A 17,481-nucleotide genomic window follows, 5' to 3' on the forward strand; every position below is an offset into this window, starting at 1 on the left:
TTTGCCAAAGTAAATTAACATGAGTTAATAGTCACACAGAGGTTGCCGTGTTAGTCTGTATCTTCACAAAACAAAGCAGTCCTGTAGCACTTTAAAGCCTACCAAAATAATGCATTAGGTAATGAGTTTCATGCGACAGACCCACTTCTTCAGATCCAGAAAATTCCCAGATCAAGACACTTCAGGTTTAAGCTTTGTTATTGTCATTTTGACATTCCTAATAGGGTTCTTAGCAGCCTGCACATTTTAGCTCAGTATTAACAAAACACACAGTGGCAAGACCCACCAAACTGTATGAAAACTTGGACCCGAACCCATGCATCATTACACTGGCTTCACTGATCTATCTCAACTGTAGTCAGCCCCTTTACGTGTAGGGCAACCACTCCCACAGCCGTCGTTACACAATGTAACAGACAGCTGGGGAATTACTTGTAAAAGCCTCTTGCAGCCTTTAGGAATCACCAGGAATCTTACTACAGTGAAAAACATGCTGCAAAGTTCTTTTTTTTTTTTTCCTGTTACTAAGAAGCCAAATAAAACAGCCTGAAATGTGGAGCTATCAATAAAGGCCACTGTTTCTTCTTTGTTCCCCAAGCATCCTGATCTTCATGGCACTGAAAAACAGTAAAACAGGAAGTCTCCCTGTCAGTGAGATTTACAATTTCATGACGGAACACTTTCCTTATTTTAAGGTGAGCTATTTTAATAAATTGCTTCTACACCTGTTTTCCTCCCTTCCTTGAAGTCTACCTGCCCACAGAGGGGTAAGGGACTGGGTCCATTCTACTGAACTGGATGGTTTGCTTGTTAAAACATAAGAGCAATATCTAGCCCAGTGGTCAGCAGCTCTGCCAAGGCGAAGTGCCAAAATCTGACAGCTTTGACCTCTATGTACGATCTGTATACCAGTGATACTTTTTACAGCCACTAAGGCTACGTCTACAATAGCCCAAAACTTCAAAATGGCCATGCAAATCTGCTGTTAGGAATAAGGGAATTTCGAAGTTGCCGGGGTCATTTTGAAAAGGAGCCCCGTCTGGACGAGCTGTGTGGTGGCGAGCTGCATCAATTTCGAAGTGCCGCGGCTGCTGGCATTCTAATGAGGTGCTGAATATGTATTTCAGCACTTCATTAGTAAACTTCGAAATGGTCATTTGCATGGCCATTTCGAAGTTTTGGGCTAGTGTAGACACGGCCTAACAGTCCTACTGACAACAGCTTTACTGTTTAGGTGATTGTAGGTAGTATTAGTTGGTCTTTTGTTAATCCCCACGTGGCATGGCTTTGAGCAGGCTCTGGCTGCATGGGAAAGGGGGGGCAGGGCTGAACTGAGCTCCTGCCTTGCAAGTCAATGAAAATCAGCTCACATGCCACTCCTGGCACCCATGCTGGGGGTTGCTGACCCCTGATCTAACCAGTGACACAGTGAACATCTGAAAAAGGTCGGGAGAGGTGGAGGAAGGTATAAAGATAGTGAGGTTATTAAGGGATGACAAACAGCACAGAGCAGGGGCACTTTCAAGTCAGCTGGATCTTGCAGGCCTCTACAGGCCTATCTAGTGACACCATTAGAAGGCTATAACTCTCACTTCCCTATACTTTGGGAGGGGGCTCTGCTCAAGTTCAGGTCAGGCAGGCAGCAGGGCAGCCTTGAGGCACCAGCGTAAGTGCACTGCAGGAAATCACGTCGTCTGTGGCTGGGGAGGGGACAACCATCCATCTCGTTTTCGGCGGGACAGCCCCCTACTTTGGGCGCCATTCTGGCATCCTGATTTATTTTGCAAAAGGAGCTAATTACCCCGTATTTCACAGTGGCTCACTGGCTTCCCCCAGCTGGGGGAGCATGGAACCAAAACGTGTCGCGGCTCAGCTGCTGCCCAGCTTCCCCCCAGTGGGGGCTGGAGTGGGAGCCCAGGGGTTGAGTGGGGCCATGGGGGTTGGGGCTGGAGCTGGGGGGCAGCGGGTGAACTGGGGCTTCAGTGAGGTTGGAGCAGGGGCTGGGGGGCTTGGAGTGGGAGCCAGGGTGGGGTTGGAGCAGGGCCGCTGGAGCTGGGATTGGAGCTGGAGCTATGAAGTGTTGAGCTGGGCCGCAGCGGTTGGAGCCAGGGCTGGTGGGGGCGGTGTTGAAGCAAGGCCTCTGCAGTGGAGCTGTGGGGGGGGCGGGCGGGGCTGTGCCGGGGCTGTGGGGGGTTGGGTGGGGTGAACCATGGCTGCAGTGGGGTTGGAGCCGGAGCTGCCTGGCTTCCCCCAGCTGGGAGCTGGACCTGTGTGGTGGCACAGGCTGCCATCCACAGCTCGGGGAAGCCCGGAGCTTTGCTGTGGGGTGGCAGCCCTGTTCAGTGCCCCAGATGAGGTGACCATCCATCCCGTTTTGGCCAGGACAGGGGTCATTCCCCAGGTCCCATATTTGGCCAGGGGAAATATGGTCACCCTAGCTGGGGAGGATCTGGTTGTAGCTTCATGCTGCTGAAAGGCAGCAGTGCAAAGGAAGCGGAGCCTCCCTGGCACCTGAAAAATGGTCTTAACAGGCTCAGCAGCTGATAAGAGGGGGACGCAGATGGGCAACTGGTAACTGCTAATGACAGGGATATCCCTTCCCCCTTACCTCCTGCAGGCAGGCAGCACACACCCATACCCTGCCTCCCTCCGCCATCCTGTACTCACAACCCCCTGTGTTCTTCCAAGCAGCTCAACCCCTGCCTTCCAGTCTGCCTAGGACTGGGCAATCACTCTCCTGTCTTCCAGGACAAGCTGGAGGGGGCAAGGGACATGAATCTCTGAAAGGGGATACTACCTAAGAGCAAAAAATAAGCAGCGGTGGTGGGAGAGTTGGAACTTTAGTCCATAAGTCTAGTGCAGGAGTGGGGAACCTTTTTGGGGCTGGGGAACACTGACCCACAGAAAAATCAGTCTGGAGCCACACCAATGAGAAAGCACCTTATTGTGGGCCCCACCTGAAAGGCAAAAACACAAGGACATGCTCCCCTCATACAAAAGCTCTAGAGCCTGGGAGCAAGCAGCAGGGCTAGTACATTGTGTGGGTCAGGGTGGTATCAAAAATGAGGGCTTCAGAGTGGGAAGGGGCTGTCAGGAAGCAGGCTTGGGGTCTGGGTGGAAGGGAAGGTGCAGAAGTGGCCTGGGGGTGGGTGATCTGGGCAGGAGTGGGGTACAGGCATGGGCTGCAGGTGAGGGGCATGGGCAGCAGTGGGTGAAGGTGGGGGTCTAGATGGAAAGACAAGTGCAGGAGGATTTGGGACATGGGTTTTGAAAGGGAGGGGTCAGAATGGAGGGAGGGTGCAGGAGCAGGGTGGGAGTAGGGGCGGGGGTCTGGGCAGAAAGGGGGATGCAGGAGGGATGTAGAGGCACAGGGTCAGGGTGACATCAGTGCAACTTACCTCAGGGATGCACATGGCTCTGTGCCCTCCCTCAGTGCCCCCAGGCACCACCCTTGGCTGCTCTGACTGGCTAGAACTCCAATCAGAGTGATGGGATAAAGCCTCCAGGCAGCGTTGCCACTCCTCCCTCTCTAATAAAATGACAGTCCCCTTCCCCTTGTTTTTAAGGCAGGTACATGAACTGTGCTACTCCTCTGAATTAATAGCCTGCTAAGCTCCGATGCCTTACGGCACAGGGCACAAATCATGTGATCTAACAGAAGTACGGGTTGAACCTCTCTAGTCCAGCACCCTTGGGACCTGCGTGGTGCCGAACGAGAGAATGTGCCGAACCACGAGAGGCCAATATTGTCTAGCACAGGGGTCTACAACCTGCAGCTCTGGAGCCACATGCAACTCTAAGGACTTCTTTGTGGCTCCCAAAACTATAATTGCAAAGCAAAAAACAAACCAAAAAACCCTCCTGGTTACTTTCAATAAACGGTGAACATCTAAAAGCCCAAAAATGAACAACTCATATCTAAATAGCACAAGATTTGTGATCTCGACAAACTGGATAACTCCTCCTAGCGTCCTCCAGAGAAAAGTTCTGGAGTAAAAGTCAAAAAGACAGTGGTACAGACATACACAACGCATGAGAAAATAGAATATGTAAAAATGCTGTGAACATCCAGCAATACGCATATATTGCATCACAAATTACTGTGTGCACACCATTCTTAAAATAGGAGTTACAAAAAGTATGGCTTGATGTTATTCATTACGGACTATCTTGCATTCATATGCATTGCATCTCTTGAATTATTGCATTTCTACTGAATTCGGAAAAAAAATGGGCTTTCTTGCTATTTTGGTTGGCAACCCCTGGTCCAGCAGCATTACCAACACCTTCACTGCATACTGGATTCTTAAACTAGAGCTAAATAACAGCACAGAACACTGAGAGCCGGAAGTGGTGGCTGTAAACAAATGTTATGGGACCGTGGGAAACTTGGCCACACCCATTATGAGTGAATATAAGGATAACTAAAATCAGTCCTGACAACAGATATTGCTGGACAAGAGGAGTGCCAGATTAGAAAGGTTCAACCTGTACTGAATCTTTGAGTGTATTATTTTCTAGAAAAATAAATGTAATGTTTCAAACCACAAAATCATTTAAAATTTCAAAATGTACATCTAATAAATATAACTCAAAACAGCATGATTTATTCACTAGAGTGCTACTGAAGGACCCTGACTTCTGCTTCACAGCAGATTAATGAAAGAAGCAGTTTTCTCACATCCTCGTGTCCCCTTTCCCGCTTACATCAACTAAAAACCATAACGAACCCTCCTGAACAATGAACACAAAGCCTCCTCCGCTCAGTCCAAGGGTTGCAAGTAGAATGACAGAGTACTGCTGGGCCAATCACACATTTTGCAAGAAGAATCTTTTTGCACATTAGTTTTATACCCAACTAATTCCATCATTTCATCCCAAACATCTTTAAAGTATGCATTGAAAACAAAAGTAGTACATCTTTTACTTTTGGGCAATCAGCTCTATTTAATCCATAAAGTGACCAGAGTCATCCACCATAAAAGATGTTATTCCCTATGAACTGCCTGCTCTCTTTGGAAGTCTTCAGCAAGGTCCCTGTCGAGTAGTTCCCTTTACGTGTCAGAGAAAAACAGAAAATACAAAACTATCAAAAATCACTCAATAGTTATCAGAACATAGAGCCAAAGGGTGGGGAAGCAATTATAGCTGGGGAAAAACCATACAGAATAAATGAACACGGGATCTTGCTGGAAGACATTAGATGACACAAGCCCAATAAATTAACTTTACTCACTGCCACTGCAAATGCAATTTCTATGATGCAACACTCTCGGTTCTAGTTGAAACAGAACAGTGCAACTCCTACGTCCTAAAAAACATCCACACAGCTGAAGTGGAATTGTTCTTTAAATCTGACTCTCAAGAGAAGGGAGAGGTACTTCAAAGAGAAAAGGCTTTGCAAGATCATAAAACTCTTCAGCCTTCAAGAGGCAGTCAGGCTCAATGGGCCTGTGCAGAGCAGCATGAAGTTATATATATTTTATATATATATTATTTGGAGATAAAGATACTGCCAGTGGTCTAAGAGGTTATGAAAGTTTCTGGTTTGATGGGACTATAACACAAGGCATTTGCTCTCTCAAATTCCACACTCCCTCTCACCGTATTGCTCAGTATGATAGAGGAAGCAGTTAGATGCCAGGTTTCAACTGTAAAGCAGCAGTCTGGGTGACCAAAGCTCATTAATACTGGGTAGTATTAACATAGCTAACTGGGTAAAGGGTTGGATTCATCAAGCTCTCACATTATATTTGATTTGAGCATATTTGAGATCTTGATTTCAGACTAAATTCATTACCCGGTACCACTCTCCAGAACTAGCCCACTTACTAATACTTTGTTTTAGACAGTCCTAAAACTATTTCAAAGCACGTGCCCCACCCTTTCTGAAAACCTCAGTGAAGCATATGGCGCTCCCAACTTTCCCTACTGCTGAGCAGAAACACTAATTATCTTTACTAGGTAAGGACAAGGCAGACATGAAATCTCTCATTTACAGGGCTAGAAATAAAATATCATGTCCTGCTCGTAATAAATGTTTATAATTTACTATCAAGTATACATCGGGCATAAGGGGAACATCTCTATTGTTTACATTTGGAATTGGTTGGCATCAACTCAAAAATGATCTGCAAAAGGGAACAAAAATTGGGCTCCTGCCGTTGTCTTCTGCTTTATAGTGAATAAAAAACAAGCAGAAAATTTGGGCCATCTTTAACCTTAGAAATAAAGTCCTCTCACTCTGCATACTCTGACAAGAGATGAACTAATAAAATGGTGATGTGACATGAACCAAGAAAGAGGAAGCTGAGCTATTAAAGGGATTTTTGACTGGTTAACCCACTAACAAAGACAAAGAAAAGCATCTATTTAACCTCTAATAAATAAATATTTTAAGATTAATTATTTAAAGATCCAACACCCTCACTAAATCAATTAAGAGGTCAAAGATGCTCAATAAGTAATCTTTCTGCTATCTAGTTGTCCTCCAACAAAGCTCAGAAAAACGAAATGTTAGCTTCCCAATTCAAGCAAAATTAAAACAAAAATAAAACTACAGCCTCTTTCCCCCACCACTCCCTGACAAAAAAAATCTTTAGGGTCTTCATTATATGCCATAAAGAAAATGGGCTTGAGCCCAAATTTAAAAAATTCCTTTCCTGGTTATCTTAAGCCACGGGTGTCCAACCTTTTGGCTTGCCTGGGCCGCATTGAGTGAAGATAGTCTTGGACCGCGTACAAAATATAATATAGTTAATGTATATAAATCACATAATAATGTTAAAAGTTTATGATCTTGTGGGGCTTCATTACTAGCTGTCCAGGGTCGCAGGTTGGACACACCTGTCTTAAACACTAGGTAAATGTCAAAAAATCCACCAATCAGGCAGAGTAGCCTTTTGTGTGAAAAGCATCTATGTCTGAGAGATTTGAGACTCTCAAGGGAATTTAATTTAAACAGAGGTTAAAAATTAAGGGAAACAAAGGTGCATTTACTTACACTCCTTCGCCATTTCTCAACTTACACTGAGCAACTTTATATAAAGCATATTCTGTGCATGGGTCAACCAAGGCTTATATGCAACTGTGGACATCTGGTACAGAAGGGTTTCATTTTCAAACTCTGATGCTCAGAGAAGACAATGAAAAAGGTATGCATAGTAGTTGCACAGAAAATGGCTATATGTCCACCAACATCAATAATAGTAATTGTCCTTTGTAATATCTTAAGCGCAAGGTCTGTTTTCAACATTTCCTCTCTAGAAATGCAGAACTTTTGGGGGTAAGGACTGTTTGAGCTGCCTATTCTTTAGTTTTTATGAGTTCTAGTGACAGAGGAACAATGCTGATCAGCAGGGCTCATGGCAGCATCTATCATCTTACAGCTGAGTTTCTCACACTGAGGTCCACCCTTCGGCACTGAGCACCTTTATAGAAAAAAACATGCCCAACTGGCAATCAGCTAAGATAGGCTTTGGCTCCTGTGTAGTAAATAAAGCAAAAAAATAAGCATTGTACAAACATATCTGACCAAACCAAGAAATTGACTTAGGAGACTTTTGCTGCTAATGCCCCATACAAATAAACAGTAGATGCATACAGATGCCTCACTATATGTTTCCTTTGAGGAGCACAAGAGAGAGGGGGTGTGATTTAGGACCGCAAAGGCAAAGATGCAGAGATTCCTCCAAAATGTACAGAAAGGGTTTAGAGAAGTATGATTGATGCTTAATGAGAGGATTATATACAGATTTTAAGTTACTTAAAACCAGGTGTCCAACAGAAAACGGTGCTATATTAACAAACAAAAGCAAAAATGTTAACAGTGCTAATTAGTTCCAATAACCACATTCCAGATCAATAACCAATTAAATACATCTAATCAAAATATACGTTCCAGAGTCTTAGTTTGGCTATTTGTCATGAAAATATGGAACAATGCCCCCAAACCAACATTATTTCAGTTAATATGAAGTAACAAAGACAAAATAAAAAAACGATTGCTGAGATTACTAAATCTTGAACATGAAAGACTCTGAGCTGGTAAGGGAAGATGAATTCACTTCTCTTTTCAAATATCATTTTTAAACAGACAGTGATGAAAAAGAATTGAGTGTGTGGAATTACACCTGTAAGAAAAATCAATGACAAATGGCAATGTTTGTTTTTGTTTTGCATTTCTAGGTCTTTACAATGACAAAATATCTTGCTTCTACAATAGATTTTTTAAATTCTGCACTGAGTCTTTGTGATTATGTGCAGAATTTTCCCTCTGGGCAAGGAGGGAACATTTTTATTTCACTGATCAGACAGTGCCTGAATAAAAACGGCGCGCAAGGGAGGTGGTTTATTGAAGCAATTATATGTATTGTTCAAGCTAAAAACCTCTCAGTTTCAACAAGTGGCTTAAAAATAAAGGTTAAACAGAGACAGTAGTCAGGTGTGGAAACTCTTGTTTCATCTGGAAAACTTCTGACTCAGCCTAATAGTTATACAATTTGCTAACACTCATTACACCCAAAGTAACATGTTAATTTGAGGTCTATTGTGACACTCAGGTGAAGTCCAAGTAATGTGTAGCCATTTGGTTACTGACTTGATTTTTAGAGGTCATGAAGTGGACTAAAAGTGCATATTCTTTCTGTAGTTTAATTCTTTTTATTTTTATGAGCTTACTGTTGAATGATTCAGTTGCCACACCTTTGCAAAAATTGCTAAATTGGAAATAGGTGACTGTTGCATAAGCTTCCTTGCATCTTAAAATGTCATGTTTTTTCATCATGGCTAACCTCTGACATAACATCCTTGTAATCCAAAAGGAAGGAGCAATATAACTGTTATCAGCCAAAATCTCCACCTAAGTATGATTTCAAAAGTACTTTAAAGCATTAAACAAAATGAAGGGCAAACTTATTACTCAGTGCTAAGTACCACTCTGTGAAAAGTCATGGTTTTTATTCTGGTCTCAACCTTTTGATCCAGCTTGTAATTTCACTGCAAATCTCAAACGAGAGCTGGTCAGTACTAGAAGAGCAAATGAAAAAATAGTTACCTCTCTCTTATACCTGTTTTTGAGATATGTTAAGAACATAAGAACATATAAGAACATAAGAATGGCCATACTGGGTCAGACCAAAGGTCCATCGAGCCCAGCATCCCATCTGCCGACGGTGGCCAATGCCAGGTGCCCCGGAGAAGGAGAACAGAAGACAATGATCAAGTGATTTATCTCCTGCCATCCATCTCCTGCCCTTGTTCTGAAGGCTAGGGCACCATACTTTATCCCTGGCTAATAGCCATTTATGGACCTAACCTGCAAAAATTTATCAAGCTCTTTTTTAAACCCTAATAGAGTCCTGGCCTTCACAGCCTCCTCGGGCAAGGAGTTCCACAGGTTGACTGTGCGCTGTGTGAAGAAAAATTTCCTTTTATTAGTTTTGAACCCACTACCCATCAATTTCATTTGGTGTCCCCTAGTTCTTGTATTATGGGAAAAGGTAAATAATTTTTCTATATTCACTTTCTCCACACCATTCATGATTTTATATACCTCTATCATATCGCCCCTCAATCGCCTTTTTTCCAAACTGAAAAGTCCCAGTCTCTCTAGCCTCTCCCCATATGGGACCCTTTCCAAGCCCGTAATCATCTTAGTCGCCCTTTTCTGAACCTTTTCTAATGCCAATATATCTTTTTTGAGGTGAGGAGACCACATCTGCACGCAGTACTCGAGATGTGGGCGTACCATAGTTTTATATAGGGGAAGTATGATATCTTTTGTCTTATTATCGATCCCTTTTTTAATAATTCCTAACATCCTATTTGCCTTACTAACTGCCGCTGCACACTGCGTGGATGTCTTCAGAGAACTATCCACTGTAACTCCAAGATCCCTTTCCTGATCTGTCGTAGCTAAATTTGACCCCATCATGTAGTACGTGTAATTTGGGTTATTTTTTCCTACATGCATTACCTTACACTTACCCACATTAAATTTCATTTGCCATTTTGCTGCCCAATCACTCAGTTTGCTGAGATCTTTTTGTAGTTCTTCACAATCCCTTTTGCTTTTGACTGTCCTGAACAACTTAGTGTCATCTGCAAACTTTGCCACCTCACTGCTTACCTCATTTTCTAGATCATTGATGAACAAGTTGAACAGGATCGGTCCCAGGACTGACCCCTGGGGAACACCACTAGTTACCCTCCTCCATTGTGAAAATTTACCATTTATTCCCACCCTTTGTTTTCTGTCTTTTAACCAATTCCCGATCCATGAAAGGACCTTTCCTCCTATCCCATGACCACCTAATTTACATAAAAGCCTTTGGTGTGGGACCGTGTCAAAGGCTTTCTGGAAATCTAGGTATATTATGTCCACTGGGTGCCCCTTGTCCGCATGTTTATTAACCCCTTCAAAGAATTCTAATAGATTAGTTACACACGACTTCCCTCTGCAGAAACCATGCTGACTTTTGCCCAACAATTCGTGCTCTTCTATGTGCCTTGCAATTTTACTCTTTACTAGTGTTTCTACTAATTTGCCTGGTACTGATGTTAAACTTATCGGTCTATAATTGCCAGGATCTCCTCTAGAGCCTTTTTTAAATATTGGTGTTATATTGGCCGTCTTCCAGTCATTTGGTACCAAAGTGGATTTAAAGGATAGGTTACAAACCACTGTTAATAACTCCGCAATTTCACATTTGAGTTCTTTCAGAACCCTTGGGTGAATGCCGTCTGGTCCTGGAGACTTGTTACTATTCAGCTTATCAATTAATTCCAAAACCTCCTCTAATGTCACTTCAATCTGAGTGAGTTCCTCAGATTTGTCACCTAAAAAGGCTGGCTCAGATTTAGGAACCTCTGTAACATCTTCAGCCATGAAGACTGAAGCAAAGAAATCATTTAATCGCTCCGCAATGGCACTGTCTTCCTTGATCGCTCCTTTTATATCTTTATCGTCCAAGGGCCCCACTGCTTTTTTAGCAGGCTTCCTGCTTCTAATGTATTTAAAAAACATTTTACTATCGTTTTTTTAATTTTTGGCTAGCTGTTCCTCAAACTCTTTTTTGGCTTTTCTTACTACATTATGACACTTAATTTGGGAGTGTTTATGTTCCTTTCTATTTTCCTCACTAGGATTTGACTTCCACTTTTTAAAAGCTGCCCTTTTCTCTCTCACTGCCTTTTTAACATGGCTGTTTAGCCATGGTGGTTCTTTGTTAGGTCTCTTACTGTGTTTTTTTATTTGGGGTATACATTTAAGTTGGGCCTCTAGTATGGTGTCTTTAAACAGTTTCCATGCAGCTTCCAGGGATTTTAGTTTAATTACTCTACCTTTTAGTTTCTGTTTAACTAGCTTCCTCATTTTAGTGTAATTCCCCTTTTTGAAATTAAATGCCAGAGTGTTTGACCGCTGCGGTGTTCTTCCCAACACAGGAATATTAAAAGTTATTATATTGTGGTCACTATTTCCAAGCGGTCCAGTAACAGTTACCTCTTGGACCAGATCCTGCGTTCCAGTCAAGCCTAGATCGAGAATCGACTCTCCCCTTGTGGGTTCCTGTACTAGCTGCTCCAAGAAGCAGTCATTTAAGGCATCAAGAAATTTAATCTCTGAATCCCGTCCTGAGGTGACATGCACCCAATCAATATGGGGATAATTGAAATCTCCTATTATTACTGTGTTTTTTATTTTGATAGCCTCTCTAATCTCCCTTATCATTTCAGCATCACTATCACTGTCCTGGTTAGGTGGTCAGTAATATATTCCTAATGCCATATTCATATTAGAGGAATGAATTGTTATCCATAATGATTCTATGGAACATTTTGATTCCTTTAGGATTTTTACTTCATTTGATTCTATATTATCCTTCACATATAGTACCACTCCGCCACCCGCACGACCTGTTCTGTCTTTCCGATATAATTTATATCCCGGTATGATAGTGTCCCACTGATTGTCCTCATTCCACCATGTTTCTGAGATGCCTATTATGTCAACTTCCTCCTTTGATATGAGGTACTCCAGTTCACCCATCTTATTAGACAGACTCCTAGCATTAGTGTAAAAGCATGTTAGAAAACTACCACTATTTATATGTCCGCCTTTCACAGACGCGTTGGATTTTTTTTATGCACGATTGTTTCACATCTGATCTTGCCCATATATTATTTCCCATGTTCCCTATCTGACTAACTTCTAGGGCATCCCTATCTATGGAGCCTCGTGTAAGAGAAGTCTCCATCCGATCCAGGTGCTCCCCCGCACCAATCGGCTTTCCCCCACATGTTGCTCATGTCCATTCCAATTAAGCGTGTCCATGCCAAGTGCACGATTGTCAGAAGGGTTTTCCTCTCGCTGTACCTGTTGGGTCAGTGGTAGTGCCCCCAGCATAGTGCCTCTATGGTACCTGCTCAGATCCTTCTTGCCAGAACACTGCAACAGAGAGAAGGTGGGCTGGATTTGGAACGGACATTAGCAGCACATCTCAAACAACAGTTACAAGAGATAATCAATCATTTTTAATTCTCTGAGTGTTTGCTCATGTCCAATCCAATTAGGTGACTCTCGAACCATGCTCCTGGAGGAGGGAGTCGAGTTCACCCGGTTACAGACTGCAGCACTGCCCTGCCGAACACTATTTCAGCACTGGACTGTTCAAAATTACATAATGCAAGGTGAAGGAGTGGTTGGAGGACGATGTAACTGCCCTGCGTATAGACTGAAGGGCATCAGAGCTAGGAAAGCCGCAGACGACTCGAGTTGTTGATGAGTGCACCATCAATGTCAGGGCTGGAATTGGGGCCAAGTTGTAGCAAGACCTGATGCATAATGTAATCCAGGAGTATGTGTCAGGAGGAAACAGGAAATCCTTTCAGCCTCTCTGTGACACCAGTGAAAAGCTGTGAGAACTTCTGAAACAGCTTTGTGTGCTCAACATAGAAAGCCAGAGTGCATTTCATGTCCAAGGAAAGAGGTATGTGTTCTGTTGCTGGCTTGAAAAAACCAAGTAGGAAAATGTCCTGATTTATATAGGACTGCAGCTGCTTCTACACATGCCACCTCCCATCCGAGGTGCCATGGTAACGAGGCAATTCGAAGCAGGCTAATGGAGCACTAACATGCATATTCAGTTCTCATTAGCATGATCGCAGCTGCTCAAATTTCAAAGTGCTGAGACTTTGAATTTCAGATTGACAGTGTAGATGGGGGCAGTTGCAAAATAAGCACCCCACTTCGACAATCCCTTACTCCCACAGAACCAGACTGGAGTAAGGGAATGTTGAAGTGGGGCGCTTATTTCGAAGCTGCCCCATCTACACTGTCAATCTGCAATTCAAAATCTGCACTTTGAAATTCGCGTGGCCACTATTGTGCTAATGGGGCACTGAATATGCACGTTAGTCTCTCAGGCTGCTTCTAAACATGCCTCCTCCCATTGGAGGTGGCATGGCAATGAGGCAATTCGAAGCAGGCTAATGAGGCACTATCTTAAGGAGAAATGCAGGGTGCAGGTGTAGTTACACCATGTCTTTGTAAAAGACCATGTAAGAGGGCTCAAATGTCAGCACTTTGAACTCGGAGACCCTTCTAACTGAGGTGATGGCCGAAAGGAAAGCTATCTTCCAGAGCAAGGAATGTGTCACCATGGGCTCAAAGGGCATACTCATAAGCCTGGCAAGGACTAAACTGAGGTCCCCAGGAGGAAGAGACTGACTCATCGGAAGACAGAGTCTATCCAGCCCTTTCAGGAAGTGGCCTGCCATCATGTTTCCAAAGACCAACCTACTCTCCACCCTTGGGCGAAAGGCAGAGATGGCAGCCAAGTGAACCCTGATCGAAGCGGGCTCCAACCCCTACTGTTTTAAGTCAAAGAGATGGTCCAAAATAAACAAGATCAAAGTCTGTGGCCAAATCGAGAACCACCTCCACTTGGTGAGGTAAATGGCTTCCTGCACTCATTTGGACTGTTTTAACCATACAGCCTCCACGCTGTGAGATGGAGGGACTCCACACTGGGATGTTGTAACCAGCCACGGTCTTGTATGATGAGATCTGTGAACAGAAAAAAAAAAGTCTGGGGCCTGTCCACTGAGAGGTCCAGCAGCACGGTGAATCAGAGTTGGAAGGGCCACACCAGCAATATGAGAATCAACAAGGTCCTGTCCAAGCAGACTTTGAGGATACCATGTATATGAGAGGGAAGGGTGGAAATGTGTAGAGCAGGTGACTTGCCTATGGCACATGAAAGCACATCTGCAATGGAACCTGGACTGGGGTTCAAGAGGGAGAAAAACCACTGACGCTTCCTGGTGCTTAGCATTGCAAATAGCTCCAAATGAAGAAGCCCCAGCTCTAGAAGACGTCCAGGACAATATCTACTCTGAGGGACCATTTGTGCTTATTGAACAAGCAGCTGAGCTGGTCCACTAGCTCATTCTACCCTCTCAGCAGATAGGACGCCTCCCGGAGGATGGTATGAGTGATGCAGCAGCCTCACAGGTTTAGGGCTTCCCAACACTGATGAGAGGAGCAAGCACCACACTGTTTATCCTGTCAGCACCGGTGCAGTTACCTTGAAGGTGACCTTGGAACATCTGGCATGCCAGACAAACTGCCCTCAATTCTTTGTTGTTAATATGCAGTAAGAGTTCTGCCTGAGACCATATGCTCCATGTCCTGATAGGCCCCAGGTGTGCTCTCCACCCGACTCCCATGGTGTCCCTGACTAACTGCACTAATTCCAGGGAAGGAATGAGGGAGGCCAGGGAGCGCATGCAAAGCTTTGCTTTCTTTATAAATACCAGGTCTCACTGAGCTATGATAGCTGTGAGCCCACCCTAGGAAGTACAGCAGTAGAACTCTTTTCCCCAGACCCTAAAGGAACCTCCTCTATCACCACAAGAGCAAGGAATAATTGCATCTCCTTGTAGTCTGCTTGTGAGAAGGATCCCTGAAGAGGGACAGGGAAGAGCAATGGGAGGGCAGGTGCAGAATTGGATAGAACATCACCTCTGCTGTGGCTAGTACCCGGTGATCTGAGGTAACCTGGCCCCTGGCACAGAAGAAGTGGGACTGACAGTTTGCAAAAGTGGAAGGAGGATCCAGCAGATGGACTGGTGATCTGTCCTCAGACGTGCCTTCAAAAATTAGGCTTATCACTATTATCATTGGTGGGGTTGCATCACTTCTCAAGCAGTGCCGGGATCTAGAGTAGTACTGGCTTACATCTGGAGATGTAGGGTTCCGCTTCTGAGTATTCAGATGTGGACCGAGGCTCAGAAGAACCAGACAGTGCCAGTGATCCATCTCATGGTGAGGATGAACAATGACCTGCCATCATGGGCTTGCCCCTATGTCTGATGGGGTTGGTGTTGCCATCAGAGATGCTGTCATTACCACAGTAGGTGGTAGTAGCAGGGCAGATGCCATTGAGCCCAGAGATTGAGTCCTCACAGCAATCAGAATTGTGCCACTTCAGACGTGTTTGGTGTGGAAGGAAAATTGAGATCGTCTCCCTTTAGGTCCTCCGGGACCAGAGTGTCCACCCAGACTGGACTCAATGTCCCCCCGGTCACAACTGGAATTGACAGCTGCAAGATTTGAAGGCCAGGTTTGGGGTGTTCCAACACGGGACATACCCCCACCATTGCACTGTGACAGCACATGGCCCCATCTAACTTCTTTCACAGCACTAGCAATTTTGAATGGTGCCACAAGGTAGAGCTGGGTCTCAGGGCTGGAGAGCAATGCAATGCTCTTTACTGAAGTCCTTCCTTGGTGTTGAGGGTTCCTGCACCAATGTCTGTGTGCTGTGCACCAAGGCTGCCTGTGCCAACGCTAGCTGTGGGCAAAGTGCAGATTCTATTAGAGGGTGTTTCGGGGAGTCTCTCTCTCCTTCTTTGTTCTGGGCTTACTGCCCCAGCAAATCTTGCACCTATCCACCTGATGATTCGTCCTGAGGCAGGAGTTGTGTGGATCGCCATGTGGCACAGGCTTCAGGCACTTCACACAGGACTTAAAGCACTGGGACTGAGGCATGCACTCGTCCAAAGGAAAGGGAATTAGAGAAGATTCCCCAACCTAAAAACTATTTAATGCTAATGTTGTAAATAGTTACCAAACTAGTTGAAGAAAGACTACTAAGTAGACATGGGCAATATGCAAGTCAAAGCTGCTCCAACAACTGTCACCAGCAGGAAGAAGGAAAATACGCAGTGGGTCAGCAAGACCTATATACACTGCCAGAAAGGTACCACTCAAGGGGGCTGCATAGCCAACCTGACTGGTACAGCTAGATGTGAAGCCTCCCAACAACCATGCAAGCAACATGACCACATCTAATTAGAATGGACAAGAGCAAGCACTCCAAGATGAAAAAGGAAATACTAAGGATGCTGCAGAATGTAATAATAGTGATTATGAGCCAAAATCAAAGTCCTCTAATGTCAATGGAGGTTTTTCCATGACTTCAATGGTCTTTGGAACATTCAGCATATGACACTATTTTCTGTGAATCACTATTGACCAATACCCTACTTATGGTATGCTGCACTGAGCATCCCTTGAATGAGTGAAGGATGTTATGATTCTAGAGGCAAGGTCTTTTGGGTAAAAAAGAGGTTCTGTCTGACTATACAATGTAGTAATGAGAGGACCTGACAACAAGGCCTAATGCCTAACAACAGTCAATGCTTTGTTCATATACAGCAAAGCTGAACACCGGAAGCCTGAACATTTTGGCTTAAAGGAAAAACTGTGAGCTAGGTAGGTTCTGCTCACAGGAATACAGCAAGAGACAGGGCTGATAAGTAACAGGGACAAAAAGCACATAAAAACATCTAAAAGCATCCAGAGCCAGAAACTCAGCAATACAGAAACACGTCCTGCTTGGTACCATACACTCCCCAAAACTAATAGCTTAGCCCCAGGTACGTTCCAACCCAAGTTCAGGAACAGGTTGTAATGCCATCATGATGGATAGTGTTGTTTTGATGGTACCACCATCCCCCAAGTTAATGGGTAGATCTAGATACATCGGGAGGTTGTACCTGGATCTGTAACTTGTTTATACCTATATATAAAGTACGTGTAACAGGCTGCATCGAGCAACTTAGGGAATGACACTTGCCAACTGAGCTGTGTCCATTGTCAAGCCGTACGCATGTACCAGTGTAAACTGTTGAGTCATATTGGAGCCCATGCGCTATTGACAATAAACCTGGCTCCCATTCCTTCATACTTGGCTTGATTTGTTGTTCTCGGGGGCCCTCCAAGATCTGCAGCATCAGCTACCTACAGCATCTTCACTGCCGTCCAAAGAGATCATATGCACGGGGCCAAGGGGATTAACATCAGACAGAGCAGAATGGATGTCTGAGCACTGTTCCGATAACGATGCCTGACCACATCGTAATGTCAACTGGGGCGGGGGATAAAGGTGGTACCATCAAAACACTATCCATCAT

General features: G+C 44.3%; 1 protein-coding gene and 1 long non-coding RNA gene across 5 annotated transcripts in view; one reads left to right on the forward strand and one right to left on the reverse strand.

Moving 5' to 3' along the window:
* The window catches only part of LOC142023265 (uncharacterized), a 124,501-nt gene that overhangs the window by 85,643 nt on the left and 21,377 nt on the right, over positions 1–17,481 (reverse strand). The gene's annotated exons all lie outside the window — the stretch shown is intronic.
* Positions 1–17,481, forward strand: part of FOXN1 (forkhead box N1) — a 36,599-nt gene that overhangs the window by 11,098 nt on the left and 8,020 nt on the right. Inside the window, exon 5 of the mRNA XM_075013736.1 lies at positions 599–695. Coding sequence (XP_074869837.1) covers positions 599–695 — 97 coding nt within the window. The remainder of the gene's footprint in view (positions 1–598; positions 696–17,481) is intronic.

Source organism: Carettochelys insculpta, chromosome 19 (genome assembly GCF_033958435.1).
Source record: "Carettochelys insculpta isolate YL-2023 chromosome 19, ASM3395843v1, whole genome shotgun sequence".
NCBI lineage: Eukaryota > Metazoa > Chordata > Testudines > Carettochelyidae > Carettochelys > Carettochelys insculpta.